Below are 21369 nucleotides of genomic sequence, written 5' to 3' on the forward strand. Positions count from 1 at the left end.
AGGATGAGAAAACAAACTGGATAAAAGTAAACAAACGGTGTTGGCGTTGTGCTAGGAATCATCAGGCCGCAAAGTGTGACCTGAAGAAAGCATGTGCCACCTGTATGGGACTACATCTCCAGATCCTATGCGATGTAAATAAGAGATCTAAAACTGACACTCATCCTGTAGTGAGGACGCTATACTTTGATAGACCTAGTGATTGTCCTAGTGTCCTTTTAAAGGTTGTGAAAGTGCTCCTGCGAAATGGCAAAAGAACCCTTGAAACATATGCAGTACTTGACGATGGCTCCCAGCGTACCATTCTTCTGACATCAGCTGCACAGCATCTCAACCTAACTGGGGAAGCAGAGAGATTATCACTTAGAACGGTCCGTCAAGAAGTTGAAACTATTCATGGTTCTTCCGTAAGTTTCAAAATCTCACCCATCGCACACCCAGAGAAAACCTACACAATTACTAATGCCTTCACTGCAAATCACCTAGCACTTTCAGACCACACCTACCCTGTATCATCTCTCCAACGGAGATACAAGCATCTTCAAGGTATCCCATTACCCATTATTAATAAAGCAGCGCCACTCCTGCTCATAGGCTCAGATCATACTCACCTCATCACGCCTACTGCTCCATTGAGACAGGGACCATATGGGTCTCCTGCAGGAGTTAAAACCCAATTAGGATGGACACTTCAAGGCCCGATCACAGATTTTCATCCCCAGAGCAGTACAGAGCACGTGCAGTGTTTGTTCACATCTCTCAGTTCATCTGCAGATGTACTGCGTTATCATGTTGAGAAGCTATGGCAACTAGACACTTTACCTGAATACAGTGAGAAATCTGTGATCCGATCAAAGCAAGATCAACTGGCACTGGAACTCCTTGAACAGGCCACAAAAAGGGTTGAGATCAATGGTGTTAATCGCTACGCCACTCCTCTTCTTCGGATGGCAAACTTTCCTCCTTTGAATGTCCCTCCAAATGTAGTCATGTCTAGACTCCGCAACACTGAGGCTCGGTTAGCTAAAGATCCTGGCAAAGCCATGTCTTACAAGGATCAGATTTTGAAATTGGAGCAAGCAGGCTATATAGTCAAACTTAGCCCAGAGGAGATGCACAATAGCAAAGAAACCTGGTATATTCCTCATCATATGACAAGTCACAACAATAAAGATCGCATAGTCTTTGACTGCTCTTTCACATTTCAAGGTCAGTGTCTCAATAAGTACCTATTGCCAGGACCAATCCTAGGCCCAACACTTCTTGGTGTTTTGTTGCGTTTTAGGCAACATTCAGTAGCAATAAGTGGCGACATCAAAGGCATGTTTCACCAAGTCAGTCTTCTGCCTCCTGATAAACCACTCCTCCGATTCCTGTGGCCTGACATGAACAAAGCAGCTCCCCCTTCAGTGTATGAGTGGCAGGTACTCCCCTTTGGTACGACCTGCAGCCCTTGTTGTGCAATCTATGCACTGCAGAAACATGTGAAGGAATATCAATCTGACAAAGATGTGCAGTCTTCAGTAATGCAGTGTTTCTATGTTGATAACTGCTTGCAGAGTTTTCTATCAGCAGAGTTAGCTCGAACACTCCTAGACAAATTAAGAAACCATCTATCAGAAGGAGGCTTCGACCTTCGCCAGTGGGCCAGCAATAATCCTGTTGTGATTAGCCATCTACCATCTGAGGTAAGAACGGCAAGTAATGAACTTTGCCTGACTGAAGACAAGCCATCTGGCCCACATGAACGCACATTAGGATTATTGTGGAATTGTGAGACTGATTTGTTTGCCTATAAATACAGAACTCTAGCCTCACACCCCACCACAATGCGTCGTATCTATGCAGTACTTGCTCGTCTGTATGACCCATTAGGCTACTTACTCCCATTCACAACACGCGCCAAAACCTTGGTGCAAGAGCTATGGAGAAAAGAGAGAGATTGGGACGACCCCTCCCTTCCACACGACCTCTTAGAGGCATGGAAGTCCTGGGAAGAAGAACTTTGTTATCTCCCACAAATTGCCATCCCACGTTGCTATACTTCTAAGGAAATGGATGTTTCTACCACAGTTCGAGACATTCATATCTTCTGTGACGCTTCAGAGCGAGCATATGGTGCTGTCGCATATTTGAGATCAGATGATCTTGAAGGCCATGTAGAACTGAGTTTCTTGTTAGCTCGCTCACGTGTTGCTCCTAAACGGCATTTAACAATACCCAGACTGGAGCTATGCGCAGCCCTACCTTGCGCACGCCTCTGTGAGCTCATACAAACAGAACTCACCTTACCAGTCAGGACTACCACCCTTTGGTCTGACTCGACAACTGTACTTCACTGGCTTCAGTCAGATTCCTGCTGTTTCAAGGTATTCGTAGGAGCCAGAGTCTCAGAAATTCAAAACCTCACAAACAGTCAAGACTGGAGATACATCAATTCAGCCACAAATCCTGCTGATGATGTTACGAGAGGTAAATCCCTGAAAGAGTTCCTTAGCCCAAACAGGTGGACTGAGGGTCCCTCGTTTCTGCATGAACCTCCAAATAACTGGCCCACAGTTACAGATCTCCATCCTGATGATGATCAGACTGAGTTAAAGAAATCCTACTTCTTTGGTATTGTCAGTATACCCTCCCATACATACACACCCAGCTTCAGAACGTATCAAGAGCTATTGGATTTCACGGCTCATTCACTCTCCACTCTCCAACCAAAAGGGTAACATTCCTTCTGCAGCTGATTATCAAACAGCAGAACAAGAAATCCTTCGTCAGGCACAACTGGACAGTTTCGGTGAAGACTTAGCCCGTTTACAGTCAGACAAACCCCTCTCATCCGACAGCCGTCTATTGTGTTTGTCACCAGTGTTGTGCAGGAATTCTGGACTTATCCATGTTGGAGGCCGACTACGGCAAAGCCCAGACTTGGAATTGAATGTCATTCACCCAATAGTACTTGATCCTGCTCATCCAGTGACCAAACTGATCATACAAAATTATGATGACAAACTGCATCATGCTGGTTCAGAAAGACTTTTTGCTGAACTACGTCGGAAATTCTGGATCCTCAGAGGAAGGGAAGCCGTACGCAGGCATCGGTATAGCTGCGTCGCATGTCAGAAATGGAGAGCACAGCCCATCATTCCAAAAATGTCAGACTTGCCTGCTGCTCGTCTTAGGTTATTCAAACCACCTTTCTACTCCACAGGAATAGACTGCTTTGGACCATACAAGGTCAAGACAGGCCGCAGATCGGAGAAAAGGTGGGGAATAATATTCAAATGTCTCACCACTCGGTGTATACATCTTGACCTCCTAAACAGTATGGATACAGACTCCTTCCTCATGGCCCTCCAACGATTCATTTCTCGACGAGGAACACCCCTGGAAATTATATGTGATCAAGGAACTAACTTCAAAGGAGGAGATGAGGAACTACGGGCAGCTTTTAACAACCTTGCTCCGACTCTACAGCCGGTCCTGATGACTAAAAGAATCCATTTCAAATTCAATCCCCCGCATGCACCCCATTTCGGTGGAGCCTGGGAGAGGGAGATACGTTCTGTGAAGAATGCTCTGAAGAGAACCATTGGTGCACAGATGGTCACTGAAGAGGTCTTAAGAACAGTCCTAATTGAGATTGAAGGCATTCTTAACTCAAAACCCCTAGGCTATGTATCCTCAGACATTGCGGACATTGACCCCGTAACCCCAAACCTTCTCCTTATGGGCCGACATGATTCATCACTCCCCCTGGTATCCTATTCTGATTCTGACCTCCTAGGCCGACGACGATGGCGACATGCACAAATATTGGCAGATCACTTCTGGCGACACTTCATAAGAGACTATCTACCATCCCTCCAAAGAAGACCCAAATGGCAGAAAGAAAAACCAGATCTCACATTGAACTCTGTCGTCATGATTATGGATTCACACCTTCCACGAGCCCTTTGGCCTATAGGAAGAGTGACGCGCTTGCTGAAAAGCCCAGATGACCACATCATAACTGTGGAGGTCTTAGTACAGGATAAAACCTATATCCGCCCTGTCTCCTGTCTGATCCCCCTGCCCTCGCTTCCTGACGAAGACTGATCCTGATCATATCAACATATTTCTCACTAGAAATATGGGGGCGGCTGTTGTAGAGACCCACCTTTTAGCACATCCCAGCACACCCACTCACTTCACCAGATGCACCTTGTTTAGTTCTCTCACCTTTGATTGGGTGTGGTGCTTGTCCTTGATTGCACTCACCTGTCACACATTATATGTCACACAGTATATAAGGACTGCATTCACTTTTGGCTCACTCTTTCCGCACTTCCACACGGGGCGGCAGCTGAGGTGAGGTTCTGTTTGGGTTTTTAATTTATGTATTGTTTAAGGTACTGAGTAACTTAAATCTCTGTTTTCTTTCAGCATTGGCAGTCCATGTGTGTCTTTGTTTCCTTCCTTTTTTGCCTTATTTATTTGAGAATAAAAGGAGTACCCTGAAAATAATTCTGCATTAGATGGCTGCTTTTCTTATTCTAACCGGATGAGCCCATGAAGCTGATTGCTTCAGCCCTGAACCTTCCTTCCTCCAAAACAATATCCATCAGTGACTTTTTATTCTTTTAAACTTGTGCTGCTTCTTTTTGACTCGAGTTAGTGTGACACTGATGGAGCTTCTTGCTGCAGTGTGTTTGGGTTTGGCTGATAACACTGGTCATGCATGTTTCCTTCATGCTCTGTGGTAAAAGTGCATCAGTCTGCAGCTCTGTGGCCGCCCTTCTTCTTTTTCTCAGAAACTTCCTCATTCCTTTGTTCTCACTGTTTTGCAGCAGAGGTGTTAAAATAAAATAAAAACTGAAAAGTTGCTGCTATTTATAAAAAGACACCATTTAATGCTTTTAATAAGCTTAAAAGAACAGAATGAAATGTCTCCATCGCTGTAGTGTAATAATATCACAGCACTGTTGCAGTAATTTTAATGTGTTTATTGTACAGAGACTGATTCAGCTGTGATCTACTCAGCAGTGAGAACTGAAGACGTCCGTTATGGACAAACAACCATCAGAACAAGGAGGCCCAGGTACAGCTGCTCTTTATCTTTGACTGTGGACAGAGACAAGCGTTTCCCTTTTTACATGGTAAAAAGAAGATGACCACTGAAGGTGGAATGGTGAAAATGATGGTCATATATTTTAAAACTAACCCAGAGACATAAAAACACCTGATCTCCAGTCTCTAGACGCAGTGAGGCTCCATTAGAAGCTGTTCCGAAATGTGAGGCCTGACGCTCCCACGCTGAAAAATGCGTTCTCCATTCTTAAGGATTACCGTATGAAACAGGGCTGCTGATGAACTCGTCTGCATTAGCGCTGTCCTCTGTAATCTGATGGAGACTCTGCAGTCCCATTTGCACAAGGCAGCACTTCTATTTCCCAGGGCCATAGGTTATAACTCTTTTAATTAGATTTAAAGGCTGATGTTGATCTTCCTCTTTCACAGAGGGATAGTGAGTCTGTGTAAGTGGATTTCTCATCCTGATGTCTGACGTGTCTCTTGCAGGCTTCTGTGCAGCTTGGAGGTGACGATTAGACTCAGAACTGCCCAATCAGATGCAGTCTCCAGTTTCCTGGTTTATTAACGGGTCAGTGAGGATCCCAATGCTGGGAATTTGAACTGTCAGTCTAAAGGCTTCTCAGTCCAGACTGGGTGCTGTGTGGAGAAGCACCTGATTCTCTCGGAAAGTATGGCTCCAGTACGTCTGCCTCATGTGGAGCTGAAGTTTCACTTTTATTGTGATTATTTTTATTTTCAGGTTAAACAAACGCAAATAAAATGACTTAAAGCCTTCCAATTGGCATGCAGCTCCCAGCTGGTCACTGCAGATGGCCGTCCCTCCCTTAACCTGGTTCTGTTGCAGGTTTCTTAATGTTATAAAAGAGTTTCCTTTACCCACTGTCACCAGTGTTTACTTAAAGATGATTGTGTGATTGTGGGGAATTTCTCCTGAAAGCTATGGGGCCGTTATCCTGCATTTCTGATTAAACGAGAGGAGTGACATCTTTGAGCTGCATCAAGGCTGGACCAGCACTGAACTGTTAAATCGTAATTATATTCATACAGTCCTTCTGTTGCCTTGAAATTTCATAAGTTTCAAAGTTTGACAGAAGAAAGTTACTGACCTCCGTATCCTGTGCAGCTCAGCAATAAAGTGGGAACTGAAAGGAGGTAACAGTCACGTTATTTAGATTTTTCACACTTGGAAAAAGCAGAAGTTGAGAACTTCTGCAACACTACAACCCGCTCTTTTCTCTTCACTCTTTCTCTGTGAGACTGTTGTTGATCTACTTCAGATCATCAATCCCACCCAAAAATGTTTAAACTCTTAATGTTCACCTGGTCTTCGGGGACCCATTTATGGCCAGGGTTAGTTTCATCCACTTGCTATATTTTTTTATATCTATCAATGTGTGCATCTAGGTCCTGCTCTCATGAGGTTTTCCACTTGAGAAAGCCAGAAATAGGCCACAAAAGAAAAAGGTGGATGTTAATTCTTTGTCACTACCTGGTGAAGATTAACAGGTCTTCCTTGTTGGTCTTCAGACAACAATTCTGATGGCTAAAGAACCAAATGGGACAGGCAAAAAAAAAAAAAAAAAAAAAATGGAGCATGCCCACTCCGACCGGCTTTAACGGGTTAACAGACCTCTCTGCATTGAATCATATCTGTTATTAACCTCTGTCTCTCTTCCACAGCATGTCTTTATCCTGTCTTCCTTCTCTCACCCCAACCAGTCACAGCAGATGGCCCCGCCCCTCCCTGAGCCTGGTTCTGCCGGAGGTTTCTTCCTGTTAAAAGGGAGTTTTTCCTTCCCACTGTTGCCAAAGTGCTTGCTCATAGGGGGTCATATGATTGTTGGGTTTCCCTCTGTATCTATTATTGTATGATCTACTTCATAATATAAAGCCCCTTGAGGCAACTGTTGTTGTGATTTGATTTAGATAGGGTTTTAATTTAGATAGTAATGGTTAAAGCTTGTGTTACTGACTCGTTTATAGTACGTTTTGGAAATATGTATATGTTTTTTATGTGCTCTAATGTTATTGTATGTTTGTTTGTGTGGAGGGTTGTGTTTTCATTTTGATTAGTTAACCCCCATACTTGGGCTAGTCCGGATGCTCACCTGAATAGGTAGAGTATAAAAGAAAGCCATTTTGTTTTTAGTCAGTTGGTGTTTGTGCTGTTAACATGTGCCTTCTTTAATAAAGTACACCTTAGCGTTAAGGTTGTTCTTGTCCAATTCTTGGTCTTCAAAGTTTAAGACCACGGTAATGTTTACAAATTCACGCCAGTTAGGTGTGTTTGATTTAACCCAGTAGTTGAATAAGTGGGCGTTGGTCAAGACAAAGTTGTCAAATAGCACAAACTCTGTGCCTTGCTTTATGAAGGAACCAGTTATGAGACAAACTGACTCGCTCAGTTCGAGCAGCAACATAACACTGCGAATTTCAGTAAAAGACTGTCGGCTCTTTCCAAAGTTCTCCATTCCTGGAAAGAATTTCTGGGGAATCTACTCTCCATCCATTGTTTCAGACGCGGACACTGCTGACAAAGTAGATCGTAAACCTCCTTACGGTCAATGTTGCTGCCGTTTCTTTGATTAGGGTTTTTAAACACAATCCGTTCTGCCCTACTACATCTAAGACCGTCATTGCACCTCTGCGCTTTGCATTATTTGATGCATGTGGAGGTTTCTGCTACCATGGGATGGCTACATCTTTTATTTCTGTATCTGCTCCTTGTGGAAAACATATTTTGGATTTTCTTATTGTCCAGATGATCAATTATGTCTGTGCACTCAGTCTTACGTTCGTCATTAATGTTAACCAGCTCAAAGTAGCCCAGGGTCATCGGTGAAGCGACCGTCTCTTTCAGAACCTCGGCCGCAGTTAGTCCCTTCTCCCACAAAGATACTTGAACTGCTTTAAAGCGTCATTTAAAAAAAAAAATTCTCTCTTTTTTGGCATTTAGTCCCCCCTTTGTACCGATGTAAAAGACAGAATAGTAATCTCTCACCTTAACCATCTTCTTATATTTATTGAAAGGCCTCCGTGCAAGGTTGAACACAGTTAGTGTTGCGTGTGCCATCTGAACTGGATTTCAGTCTGAACTGATGTCCGTGTTGGTCCTGCAGAAAATCTGAGTTGGAAAAGGTAGAAGTTTTTTATGTTGCATAAACAAAATGTATTTCATTTTGTTCATAGTGTATTTAAAGCCATGATCCTTTTCTTATCGCTTTCACTGGAGTGGGTAAAATGAGTCTGCAAAGTTAAAAAAAGAGATTTACATTTATTGTTTATTACTTTTATTGGACATCATCCAATCCCATTTATACACATTTAGGATGTACAATAGATGAGAATGACATGGTCAGCTGAAACTAAAAATTCAGCTGAAACCAGGCCAAGAAGATGAAAATTCTGTTGAAAATGGGTGAAGAAGCAGAACAATGCTACTGAAAAGTTGTAAATAAGCAGAACCTTGCGCAGAAAAGAGGTCACAAAGCTGAAGTTTCTGCTGACAACAGCTGAAGAATCTGGAATTTTGCTGAAAAGGGGTGAAGAAGCTGAAATTTGTGTTGAAAAGACTTTTAAAAAAGTTTAACTGCAAACTGAAAAAGAAATGTTGCCATCAGCGGGACTTAAAACCCAGGCCCCCCACTCTGAGAATGGCTGCTCATCTCACTGAACTAAGACACAGCTCACCATGCAAGAAAAATCAGTGATCACACTTGTCATGTGGTCCATTAATTTCAATGGGCCAAAAAATTGCAAAAACAGCTTAATATCTCAAACGGTATAACCGTTATGATCACCAAAATATACTGCAGTCTTGCGTAAAGATGAAGTGACTTCGTACAGCCCCGATTTGCAGACGCTGTGCGCAGAGGTTCAGGAGCAGAAGTCCCATTGTACCAGGGCAGACCCGACGATGTTTACATGAACACGCTTTTTAGCATTTCTCAATTGACCACTTTTGACACATGGTTGCTGCACCCACTGGGAGATGGATTATGAGTTTCTGAGAATTTCAGAGATCCTTTGTGTTAAGTCTAATTGTTGAATGTTATCATTATGCTTCTTAAATTTGTAAGGTCTGAGTTCAATCTATAGGATCAAGACATTCCCTTGTCTCTGACCACTGTGCTGGGAGAGGCTTTTATTGCAGATACATCCTATCTGGAAAATCTGTTTCTTGTGATGTTGCTGCCTGCTTATATGACCCTTTTGGTCAGCAGGAGGTCAAACACACACACACACACACACACACACACACACACACACACACACACACACACACACACATTCTCACATGCATACAGATGTTTACACACACACACACATAGTGCCTTGTCTTAGAACCATTTGGGGGGTTTTACGTGGGAGGTGCTGTGATGTGTATTGTGTGTATTGTGCTAGCAAGTAAAAGATGTTCATCTTGTTTTTGTCGTTAACAAGAATACGCTTCTAAACCAGCAGGGCTTGTGGAAACACAGGCCAAACACTTACAGATGAAGGTCATGTGAAGGTAGGTGTAAAGCATCTGGTTTACTGTTGGCTGGTTTCATCTGTGAAAAAACAGCATATGAAATGAATTCAAGAGAAGCTGTCAGGCTTTATCTTTATCCTCACAAAGAGGAAGTGTATTCAGTTACTCTCCTCTACTCTGATTTCTTGTAATTTACAGGAAGTTGCTGAATACCTGATGTGTTCATGCAGTCAGTGACTCTTGGCTTTGTTCTAAAACTGTCATTCTCACTAATCCAGTCAAGTTTTTGTCGAAGATTAGGAGATGGAGGCTAAACTCAGTATTCTGGGGATAAAACTTAAACTCAAGAGCAGCTTTAATACTCCAGTGATCGGTCTGTCCGCACAGTAGATACAGGTTCATAATTTTATCAACACATCCATCCACAGATGTAAATCCAGAGCAGCCATGTTTACCCACAGCATTCAATTACAGAGGAAGATGTATATTAGTTGCTCAAAGGCACTTCAAAAATAGAGGTTTGTCTGTGATTGCAGGGACAAAAACAATGAAAAAAACGCATTCAACAGGTATATGTGTAAATCTTTATTCATTTCAATTCAATTCAATTTTATTCATATATCACCAAATCACAACAAAAGTCACCTCAAGGGCTTTATTAGCCCTTACATTCTGCTCATATTTCATTCATTCACATAAAGAATTCTGATAGGTTTGTAGCTTAAACCTATTCGCTGGAGCGTTGAAGGTTCATTAACATATGACGTATACATACACACAAAGAGTACCTTACCTGTGTGTGTGTGTGTGTGTGTGGGGGGGGGGGGGGGGGGGTTTCAGTGTGTGACCCCATAAACAACTTCCCTAAACCTGCTGGTCTGGAAGTCCAGCAGTTCATCTAAACAAAAAGCACTTAGCCTAAAACACACATAGATACGTTTATCCTACCATAAAACAATAAGAGAAGGTACGACCTCTCCCATGCTCCCAGGATGTGGGTGTGAATGCCAGAACACTCTGGAATGCACACAAAGTTTTTGCAGACTATTAAGGATCAAACCTCTACCATTGATTATAAAACTCTAAGCATATATGAGTAGATATTTCTAAGCATAAATGACAATCCACTATATAAACCTGACAAATTCCCTCATTATCATTGTCTTAAAAAAATGCCCTTTGCTTTGCAGAGATATAACAGTGTTCATAAAGGCACAGTGGACACATGAACCAAACAACACAGAAAACACCAAGAGGCTGTTTAAAGAAGGCCACAGAGAGAGGAGTAAAAAAAGTCGAGCAGGGTGGAGCACTTCAGTCATGTAGGTGGAGGCTTCACACCGTCAGGCCATAAAAATAAGAACCATGATTTGAACTGAACCTGAAACAGTCAGTGCAGAAGCTTTAACAGTGGAGTGATGTTTGGAGTTAGAGCTTTGGTCAGACCAGACAACAGAGCATCAGTTCATCAAACTGGCTGCTGATTAAAAATGGTCCTTACTGCTGTAATGATTAATGCCACACTGTTGTTCTTTCATGTGTTAATGTAATGTACTCATGTGTTTATGTGAGTGTCACTGACCAAGTTCTGTATGAACCACACATTCAAACATTTGCAAATATGTGATATCTTGATAAACCGAGCAGATATTTGAACTTTCCACAGCTACATTCTCGCCTGAAAATATGTTAAAAGTTTATTTTGTGACCCAGAAAGAGTAATAAGAGTAATATTAAAAACTTAGTAGCTGCCGACATTGTTGAAAACTGGAATTGGCTGGGCCGTGCTATGAATTCTGGGATACGGTGGGCCACGAAGGACACACCCGACCCATCCTTCAAATTCGGGGAAAAGGAGAAGAGATTTGTCAGCTGCATTCGGAGAAGTCTACGAATTTGGAAAGCCTTCGTCACGTCGCTGTGACATAATCGGCCTACAAATGCAGCCTCAAGAGGATGCAGCCCATGAATTTGGACACCCCCTATAACAGTTTGTAAAACCTCTTAAGTCTGATGAGATGGATTTACAAACTAAAAAAATGTCAGGCAAAGAGAAGATGTTTTTATACAAAGTACTTAAGGAGGAAAAAGTCACATGAAGCTAATAAACAATCACACCAACATAAAAGAATTAATTTGCCTAACCTAAACCAACACAAAAACACTCACTGATCCTGACATTAGAGCTCACAAAAATTCATGTATGTTTGTAACACAGTTTGACTTTGTGTCAGTAAATCTCATGAACAGCCTGAAGATGAATAAACTGTAGTTCAGAGTCACTGACAGCACAGACACACACTGTTGGTCTGAGTGTGAGCATGATGATCATCAGAGATGTCTGCTGGATGTTCAGGAAAGTTCATTGGTGTCTGTCCTTAGATCGTCTGACTCACAGTTCATTTCTGTCTCCTCCTGTCTGACCTGCAGGTGAGAAACAGGTGTGAGGTGTCAGCTGTCAGTGAAGAACAGAACAGAATCCATCCCCTTTTCTAGTTCAGGAGATTAGGTTAAAAAAAAATAATTGACAACATGTATGAAGTGAGAAAATGTTCATGCTGGTGGATTTTTCTGCTGTCTGACCCAAACTGCAGTCTGCAATCTTGTTTTCACCATAAAAAGATAAAAAAAATATATAAAAAAAACCCCACCTACCCATAGCAAGCAGGTCTGGCCCTGATGCGGTATCAAGCTGGCACTTCTGACTGACTGGTGTCATGGCAGAGTGTATGTGCGCCAGGTCTGGCAATGAGGCACTATTTATGTGATGGCATGCCATATCTGGCCCGATCATAGTTTTGTGTATGTGGCCCAGGCCCATAGAAAACAGGCCTGGCTGGGATCCAGCATCAAGCTGGCAAAGCACGTACAAACTCCAAAACACATTTCTAGCGTTAACTGAACTTCCAAAACAGAGCTACCTAGATCACTTAAATTACACAATTGAAAGCATGTGTGTATTGTTTGTGTATTTATACACAAGCACTCATATATATTCAAATAATATAAAATATTGTTAATTTACCTGTTACTACCACACACCAAATCCGGTCGTTGGTACATCCTGGCTTGTGTAGCCACTGGGTAACAAAAGCTCAACACTGCGCCTAGCATCCTGGAGAACTTCTGTTTGTGTTTTGTACGTGTTTTGGAGTTTGTACGTGTTTTGACGTGTTTTGCAGTTTGTACGTGCTTTGTCTCTGGGGACCACCGTAAATATACTTTTATTTATTCACTCCACATAAAATGTAATATATAAACTTTTAACTTTAAATTTTCAGCTTTTTCCTTTTAAACAAATTTAAAGTGAAACAACACAAAACACTGCAAACCACAACACAATTAAATATAAATTAAAATATGAAAACAAAAAGATGCACATTCTCTGTCATATGGACCTGCATGAATAAACTTTCTGAATCCTTTATCATCTGCAACCAAAAATAGTTGTGGATGATTACTATACCTTTCTAATGTGACGTTGTAGTCCCTGGCTCTCTTTCTCTCCAACTGAGAGTGTAACTACTGCCCCTCCCCCCTCTGCCCAGCGCAAAGCACAAGGCTCGCATGTGGAGTGAAGTGGAAAAAAAGTGCGAGAGAGAGGGTGAGAGAAAGAAGAAATAAAAAACCATGGCTCCCAATAAGGAGCCGGCTCGCGTCGTTCACTTCAAAGACCTGGCTCTAAGAGCCGTTTCGTTCACAACCGACACATCACTATCATTAAAACATGCCTGAGACTTTTGGAAGGTCAAATCCTCGAATTTCTGAAAATGTGTTTGTTTATTATGAGGCTGGAACATCTGAACCTTTGATTCAGTGATAACAGCTCTGTCACACCAAACAAACTACACTGTTTACATAATTTACAATGTTTATATATGAAGCACTTCAAATTTACAATGTGATCAGTCTCCTCCAAAGTTTGTAGAACGATCCAGGCGGTGATTCTGGAATTTGGAAACTGCTTACAGATTAGTAACTCTGCTCAGCTGGTCTCAGGAACATTACAGCAAGAGGGCAGAAACTAGAGCTGGGCGATATAAATTTTTTCATATCACGATATGTTTTTTTCATTTCAGGCGATAACGATATATATCACGATACAAGCCAAATAACTATATTTGTAAGATTTAAATGTGCCGTTGCTCACAAGTAAAATGTGAAATAATCAGCAGCTTGTTTGGATTTAAATATTTATTTCTCATAATAAGTTTAACAGGGTAGATGTACTACTTCAGATAAATAAAGGCAAATATTGCAAACTACACAAAAGGCAGCCGCTAAAGCGTTTAAGTTTCAAAATAAAACAAACAAAACAGACTAAATTGTCAATACCACTTAGAAACAAAATATTAATTCTAAAAATAAATCTTAGTTTGTTTTACAGAAGAACAGACAAAATTGACTAAGTTTTGTCAATATCAAATAAACTGAGAACTAAAAGGAAATTCTCAATCTCTCCTTGTTGTATAGCTGAGCTTTTCAAACAGTTTTAACAGTTACTTTAGTCTGACAAAAGCCGAATGACGAATTAGCGCTTCCAGTCAGAGATGAGCATGCACTGCTTTATTGTATTTCCAGACTTGCTTTCGGCACAATTTACAGTGAGCGCTGCTCTGTTTTTTGTCAGACTTGAAAAAGCCGAAATACCTTCACACTACAGAACTTCTATGGCTCTTCCGTTCGACAATCTCTCCAGCATTGGAACCATCATCTGTTTTCTCTTCGGTAACCTTCGGTCACGCTCTCGGTTGATTTTTCTCTAGTCAGCACACTCATTTCCTCCATTACCCGGGCGGCACGGCCGCTGGCTGCTTCCCAAACAAATACACATGTGCGGCTTGGCACTTGGGCTGTACGTAACAAGTCACGTGATGTGATGCTGCGGCTGTGATTGGTTCGGCTCTGCGCTACTTAATTTAGATTGGCTGTTCTTCTTTCTTTCTTTTTTTTAAGAGGACAAGAGAGATGAGGCCTATCGCAATAGTTTAACTTTTCTATCGAGAAAACGTTATTTCGCAATACATATCGTTATCGTTCTATCACCCAGCTCTAGCAGAAACACAGCTACAGTATTTTGCCTTGATTTAAACATGGCAGACTGACAGTAGCCGTTCTCTCTCTGTAACAGCAACACCTGAAACATGCAGGGAGGACTGAGTCTGCTCAACTACACATGGTTTAAATTCTAAGGTTAAAGCTACCAGGACATAATGTAAGTAAATTAATTAATAAAAAATGAGCTCAGTGTGGAGCCTCACACTCTCACAGATGAGGATGGTTAACACCGATTCCAGAGCGAGTAAGACTGTGCTAAAGAAAACTGATGGAGGCCATCTAAGTGGCTGGATGCTTGACTTCAAGCAGTCAGTGATACGGCCCTAGCAGGACCTCCTGAAACTACTATTGTGTGGGTGTGGTGTTCTCTCTTTGCCGCCTACTCTCTTGCTCCGCCCCTCTGTCTCTCTCTCGCTCTTCTCTCTCCCCAGGACACAGCTGCTGCTCATTGGCCTCATTTACCACCTGGGCCCAGTCAGCAATCACCTCTCTGAGGTCATATAAGCTGGGGATGAACTGGATGAGAGAGGGTGGTTTTCTCTGGTGTCGCCACTTTGTGTTCTAGGTGTGTGATTGTTCTGCCTGAGTTGTGGAAGCAGTAAAGCTAGCTGCTGCTAGTGACAGGGTGAGCTTGTGGGGCCCCTGGAAGTATCTCCTCGTGGTGTGGAGTTTTTTGTTGTTGCGACCTTTTTCCTAGTGTTATTGGTAAAACGGCGTTGCCGACTCTTTATGTTAAGTTTATCTATAATAAAATCTACTTTATTTACTAAACACCTCTGTCTGTTCTCCTTTCATTCTGTTCTGGACCCATTTGTTACCAGTCCGCACACACCCCCTTGACCTTCATCGTTGGGACGTAACAGTCAGTCAGACAGTTAATCCTTCAACACTTGTCTGCATTTATACTGATTGATGCACTTTGTATAAAGTTGTGTATTGTGTACATATAAAGAGTTATTAGGATAGGCGGGACAGAGCTGTGATCATTTACCAGATCACAGGTACAGCCGTGTTTTAGCCTCATGCTAAAGAAAAACATTTTCAAACTAGTGATGATTTTACTTTTCAAAAATAACGTATTTTAATGAGCTCTCGCAGATCTTCAGTCTTCGTTTTTCTGCTGATTGAGCCAAAGATGACGGCTGACTTCACATGGGTTGTTAAAAAACCCTGCGAGTTAACTGGTAATTTTAGTATGTTAAAAAAAAAGATTTAAAATTCTGTCCCTAAATATAAATCATCACATCAGACAGTTTGTCCTCCATCGCTGTTGAAATAGTGGAAACGCAGGTTTGTTGGGTTTCTTTTGGTTTGGCGGCCATGTTTCAAAACAATATGGAGGCTGCAGTTTTGGTTGATTGCGTTTCCTGTTTTTAAATGAAAACAGAAAAATCCACCAGTACAGTACACTATATACCAAACATCATAAAGTCTGATACACTGAAAACAATGTTTCAGGGGTGACAAAAATCAAGCATCTATAAAATTGATTATTTAAGTTTTTACACTGTATAAATATCTCAGACATTTTCACTGGTTAAAATTCAGTAAAATTACATTTGTAGAACATTTGATGGTTTCCTGGTGTAGAGTTACTTTTAATATTCAGTGCAGTTATTGTGCTTAATCGTTTTCTTTTTCTTTATCCTGTGTTTGATGCTCAGAGTCTCTGTAACTCATCAGTGTCGATAAATGAGGAAAGAAACCCCAGGAAGTGCTGAGAGGATGGTACCACGTGTACCTTATCATGAGGGAATTCTGTTTTCTATGTTTTATTTTTAGATTGTTTATCTTAGTTTTGAGTTGTTCTGGATTCGATTAGTTAACCGGTTGCCACACACCAGGTCACCAGTGCATCACTTAAATGTTCAGCTACATGCTAATATTTTCAGGAACAAGAAAATATTAACTTTAAAACAAAGTCAAATCCATAATTAATTATCTCTGAATGGTTTTGTGGTTGCCTTTGACTTTCATCAGGTGCAAAAAAGTTGAATTTAAATGTGATCAGATGAAGTGTGAGGTTGTGAGAAAGTTTCTGACTGCATTCATAGATGTGTCCTTTCAGCTGGGTTAGGGTCTTTAACATTGAGTTTCCCCACACATGTTTACAGACGAGTTAGAGAGCAAGAGAAGAAGAGACGGATTCATAAATGTCTTTGTTTCTGCTCTAACCAAACAATGCTGCTCTACAACTCTAGACTACCAGCCACAAAGACAACAGCTGGAGAAACATCTGTCTACCTCTGACATCCACCAGCTCATCCATACAACAAACAAACATCAACAACCAGGAAGCAGCTTCACCTCTGATCACACACACACTCAACTCTACTCACTCACCTGGAGGATCAACAACAGTCAGGTAGATGATGCTGATGAGCTCCCATGAGTTTGTTTCTGCCATGAAGCCATAACACTTGTATGTTTCAGCATCATTAACCGTCACATCCTTCAGAATCAAAGACGCGTCTCCATCCTTCATCTGTCTGTCCTTCAGATCCACCCGGTTCTTAAAAGATGGATGCTGGCTGTCTGGAACAAAGTGACCATCCTGGTACAAAAGCAGATATTCTTTCTTCAGGTCAGCTCTGCTCCAGTGTACAGTTATGATGCTGTTGTTTGGAGCTCGACATGTCAGAGTGACGTCCTGTCCAGACTCAGCTGTGATGGTTTTCTGGACTGAAAGAAGAAACAACACAGAGCAGAGAGGTTAAAGGTCAAAGTACAATTATGATCAGAATGATTGACTTTAAATATTTTGTTTATTTCCTTTGACATTTGAGTTTTTAGTCATGTTGGATTTAATGAACCTCTGAACATCCAGCAGGTCACCAGTGACCCACTGAGGGGGAATTTTAGCCTCATGCTAAACATGCAAAGTGTCAGAAACTACAAGATGTTAGCTTCCACAGAACAACAACATGTGCTGATAATAAGTGAACATAATGTGTGAGAGAAAGCAGCCTCTCATTATAAGACACTGTGAGTCTCTGCATGCTGCCTTTATGGAGCTACAGCTGTTTGTATACACTGAACAAAAAGCTTTGTAGCTGCATCCTGACTCCTGACACTACAACACATCACACTGACACACACATTACACTTCTTTGTCTCTGTCACAGCTGGGTTACAGATGTTAAGTGTCCACCCAGCCTCGTGTCTCCTTCACACACACAGTGAAAACTGTGTTTGGTTTCTAACAGGTATATCTGACCTGCTTAATGGGACAAATGCGACAATGGCATCAAAAACAAAGCTGAAAATTAAAATCTTATTTTAAAGTTGAGTCTAAATTTGATCAGATGAAGTGTGAGGCTGTGAGGATGTCTCTGACTGCATTGAGAGATGTGTCTGTTGACTTACAAGCTTTGTTCCTCTTGGACTCCCACTGTGAAGGGGAAGAAGCGAAAGGTAGGGTATGAGCAGATATGTGTGTTCAGCAATGAAGTCTAATAAAGTGAAGCTAAACTTGCTTAAAGCCATATGAAAGCTCGAAGAATGAAGTTATGATCTAGGCACGAGTCACAGAGCTCAAAAAAGATAAGCAAGCACTCGCTGTTGTTTGGCGCTCTCTGGGAGGACAAGAGCGACGGAATTACCGTTGGATGATTTGAACAAGGACACTGGTATTAACACAATACTCCTATTCTTTATTCAACCAGATAACGAGACACCCCACTGTAAACATGACAAACTATAACATAGACTTTGAACAATGATACAGTGGTATGTGCAAATACGAGATGGATTCTAGGTGGGATGTAAGGAACATGAAAACTAATGGTATGTTGAAACAACCTTTTTTTTATCACTGACAAGAAAGTGCAAGTACATCAGGATCGCTACAATCAGCATATGCAGCCTATAAATGTAAAGCCTTCAAGAGCTATGGAAAAAGATTCACCCCCTGATGATAAGGAAAGGGATCTGCTCAGGTCTAAGATTGGTCAAATTCTTTGGGTGGCACGACAGGACAGACCAGATGGAATGTTTAATGCCAGCAGCTTGGCATCAACTATAAAAACTGCAACTGTGCAGACTTTGCATGAAGCAAACTTTATAGTGTGAAAACTGAAATGAACAAAGGTTGCTTTGAATTTTCAGTATCTAGGAAGTGACACTGCTTTGAAGCTGATTGTGTTCAGTGATTCCTCATTCAGAAATCTGTCAGATGGAGGCACACAGGGAAGAGATCACATCATCTCAGTGGGGAACAGTGGAAAATTCTCACTGCTGGCATGGCAGTCAAAGAGAGTCAAGAGGGTTGTACACAATATACTGACCGGTGAAACACTTGCCATGTCACATGGTATTGAAAATGCCATTTTCCTATCAACGCTACACTCTGAACTCACCACTGTTAATGTAAAACATCCAACACTTATAACCTGTGTCACTGATAATCACTCACTTGTTGATGCACTCAAGTCTACAAAATCAGTCACTGAAAAAATAGTGCGTTTTGAGATAAGCAGCATGAAAGAACTTATCCAGACTCAAAAGGTGGAGCGAGTCCTTTGATGCAACACAAAAGAGTACCTAGCAGAATGCCTTACAAACAAGGAGTTGCTGCTTTCAGGTTACATACGGCACTTAAAGAAGGACAAGGGAAATTTGATTAAGACAAACAGTTTAAAATATCTGTATCTCATATTTCGGCTCTGTGCAGGCAGGAGAGGACCCAAACGCAAACTCACGGGAAACAGGATATAAACTCAAAAGCACTGCTTTATTGCAGACTCAAGGAAAAGATACAAAACTAAACGATACTGGGAAAACACAAACAAAACTTCACAGTGAGGCACACAAGGGAACACACTGCATGTGGGACAACGCGATATAGAACAAAGGGAGACTCTGACATAAATACACAGAAGGTAATGAAGGAAGTGGAAGCACATGGGGAACACAGCTGGGGACAATTACACATGACATCGCAGGGAGGACACGAAAATGAAAATGCTGACACCAGGACGCAGACTTTAAACATAACACAGAGAGAGGGAGAGAGAGAACATGACGGAAAGAGGAAAACAAAGAACACAAGGAGTATGAACAAAGCACAATAACTCACACCACTATATACACGGTCACACAGAGGGAGACAAGGGGGATAAAGACATGAGGGGAAATCCAGTAAATTAACCTGAACAACTAAGGACCCATAGAATAACAAATGAACTTAACAAGACAGGAACACAGGAAAACTAAGAACGCTGGATCCGATGACCCAGGATCCTGACACTGTATTGTTGTAATGGTATTACTATTTTTCATGCCACAATTTATGTTGCCACTGTTACAGTGTATTCATGTCAAAAGGAAAAGGACGGGGAGTGGAGAAAAACAAAGCTTCACTTATAAGCTTTAAATTTTCTTTTAAGAGAGTCAATTCTTTTGACTTGTAAGCTTTGTTGCACTTGGACTCTTACTGTAATGAGGAAGAAGCAAAAGGAAATGCACGAGCAGATGTTTATGTGTGTGCAGCAATAGAGTCTAATAAAATGAAGTGAAACTAGCTTAAAGTCTGTTTCATCACTGAGTAACAGTGTCTGTTCAGCTGCTCGCTCTGATCCAACCTTTGGTCTCTAAGAAGAGGCTTCAGGGAGACGTTTGCTACGTTGGACTGTAGGACCATCAGAAATGTGTGCAGTAACAAAACAGGCAGCACTGAAAGCAGCTCTAAGTGTTTGTGTTGTTCAATGATTTGTGCACAACAACAACAATGGGACCTCTCTCATCCATCAGTCACCATGTGGACATTTTTCTGACACACTTTGAAGCTGATGGACGTTTTGTGTCTGCACTAAGTACGTTTTCAGCAGCTATGGCACCGGCAGGATTCACTTTCACAGACTCACAAGCACCAGTTTCACCCCTCCCCTCCCCCTCCAGCTGTAGGCTTTAACATTGAGTTTCCCCACACATGTTTACAGACGAGTTAGAGAGCAAGAGAAGAAGAGACGGATTCATAAATGTCTTTGTTTCTGCTCTAACCAAACAATGCTGCTCTACAACTCTAGACTACCAGCCACAAAGACAACAGCTGGAGAAACATCTGTCTACCTCTGACATCCACCAGCTCATCCATACAACAAACACACATCAACAACCAGGAAGCAGCTTCACCTCTGATCACACACACACTCAACTCTACTCACTCACCTGGAGGATCAACAACAGTCAGGGAGATGATGGTGATGAGTTTCCATGAGTTTGTTTCTGCCATGAAGCCATAACACTCGTATGTTTCAGCATCATTAACCGTCACATCCTTCAGAATCAAAGACACGTTTCCATCCTTCATCTGTCTGTCCTGCAGATCCACCCGGTTCTTAAAAGATGGATGCTGGCTGTCTGGATCAAAGTGACCATCCTGGGACAAAAGCACATTTTCATCTTCCAGGTCAGCTCTTCTCCACTCTACAGCTCTGATCTTGTTGTTTGGAGCTCGACATGTCAGAGTGACGTCCTGTCCAGACTCAGCTGTGATGGTTTTCTGGACTGAAAGAGGAAACAACACAGAGCAGAGAGGTTAAAGGTCAAAGTACAGCTATGATCAGAATGATTGACTTTAAATATTTTGTTTATTTCCTTTGACATTTGAGTTTTTAGTCATGTTGGACTTAATGAACCTCTGAACATCCAGCAGGTCACCAGTGACCCACTGAGGGGGAATTTTAGCCTCATGCTAAACATGCAAAGTGTCAGAAACTACAAGATGTTAGCTTCCACAGAACAACAACATGTGCTGATAATAAGTG

At 41.7% G+C, this 21369-nt stretch overlaps 1 protein-coding gene across 1 annotated transcript in view; it reads right to left on the bottom strand.

Moving 5' to 3' along the window:
- The window catches only part of LOC146578508 (neural cell adhesion molecule 2-like), a 44702-nt gene that overhangs the window by 22653 nt on the left and 680 nt on the right, over window positions 1-21369 (bottom strand). Inside the window, exons 2-3 of the mRNA XM_085268641.1 lie at window positions 20771-21109; window positions 16946-17284 (exon numbers count right to left, since the gene is read on the bottom strand). Coding sequence (XP_085124767.1) covers window positions 16946-17284; window positions 20771-21109 — 678 coding nt within the window. The remainder of the gene's footprint in view (window positions 1-16945; window positions 17285-20770; window positions 21110-21369) is intronic.

This window comes from Mchenga conophoros, linkage group LG3 (genome assembly GCF_057382185.1).
Source record: "Mchenga conophoros isolate Kocher_MC1m ecotype Shallow Benthic linkage group LG3, M_conophoros_male_GT1.1, whole genome shotgun sequence".
NCBI classification, from domain to species: domain Eukaryota; kingdom Metazoa; phylum Chordata; class Actinopteri; order Cichliformes; family Cichlidae; genus Mchenga; species Mchenga conophoros.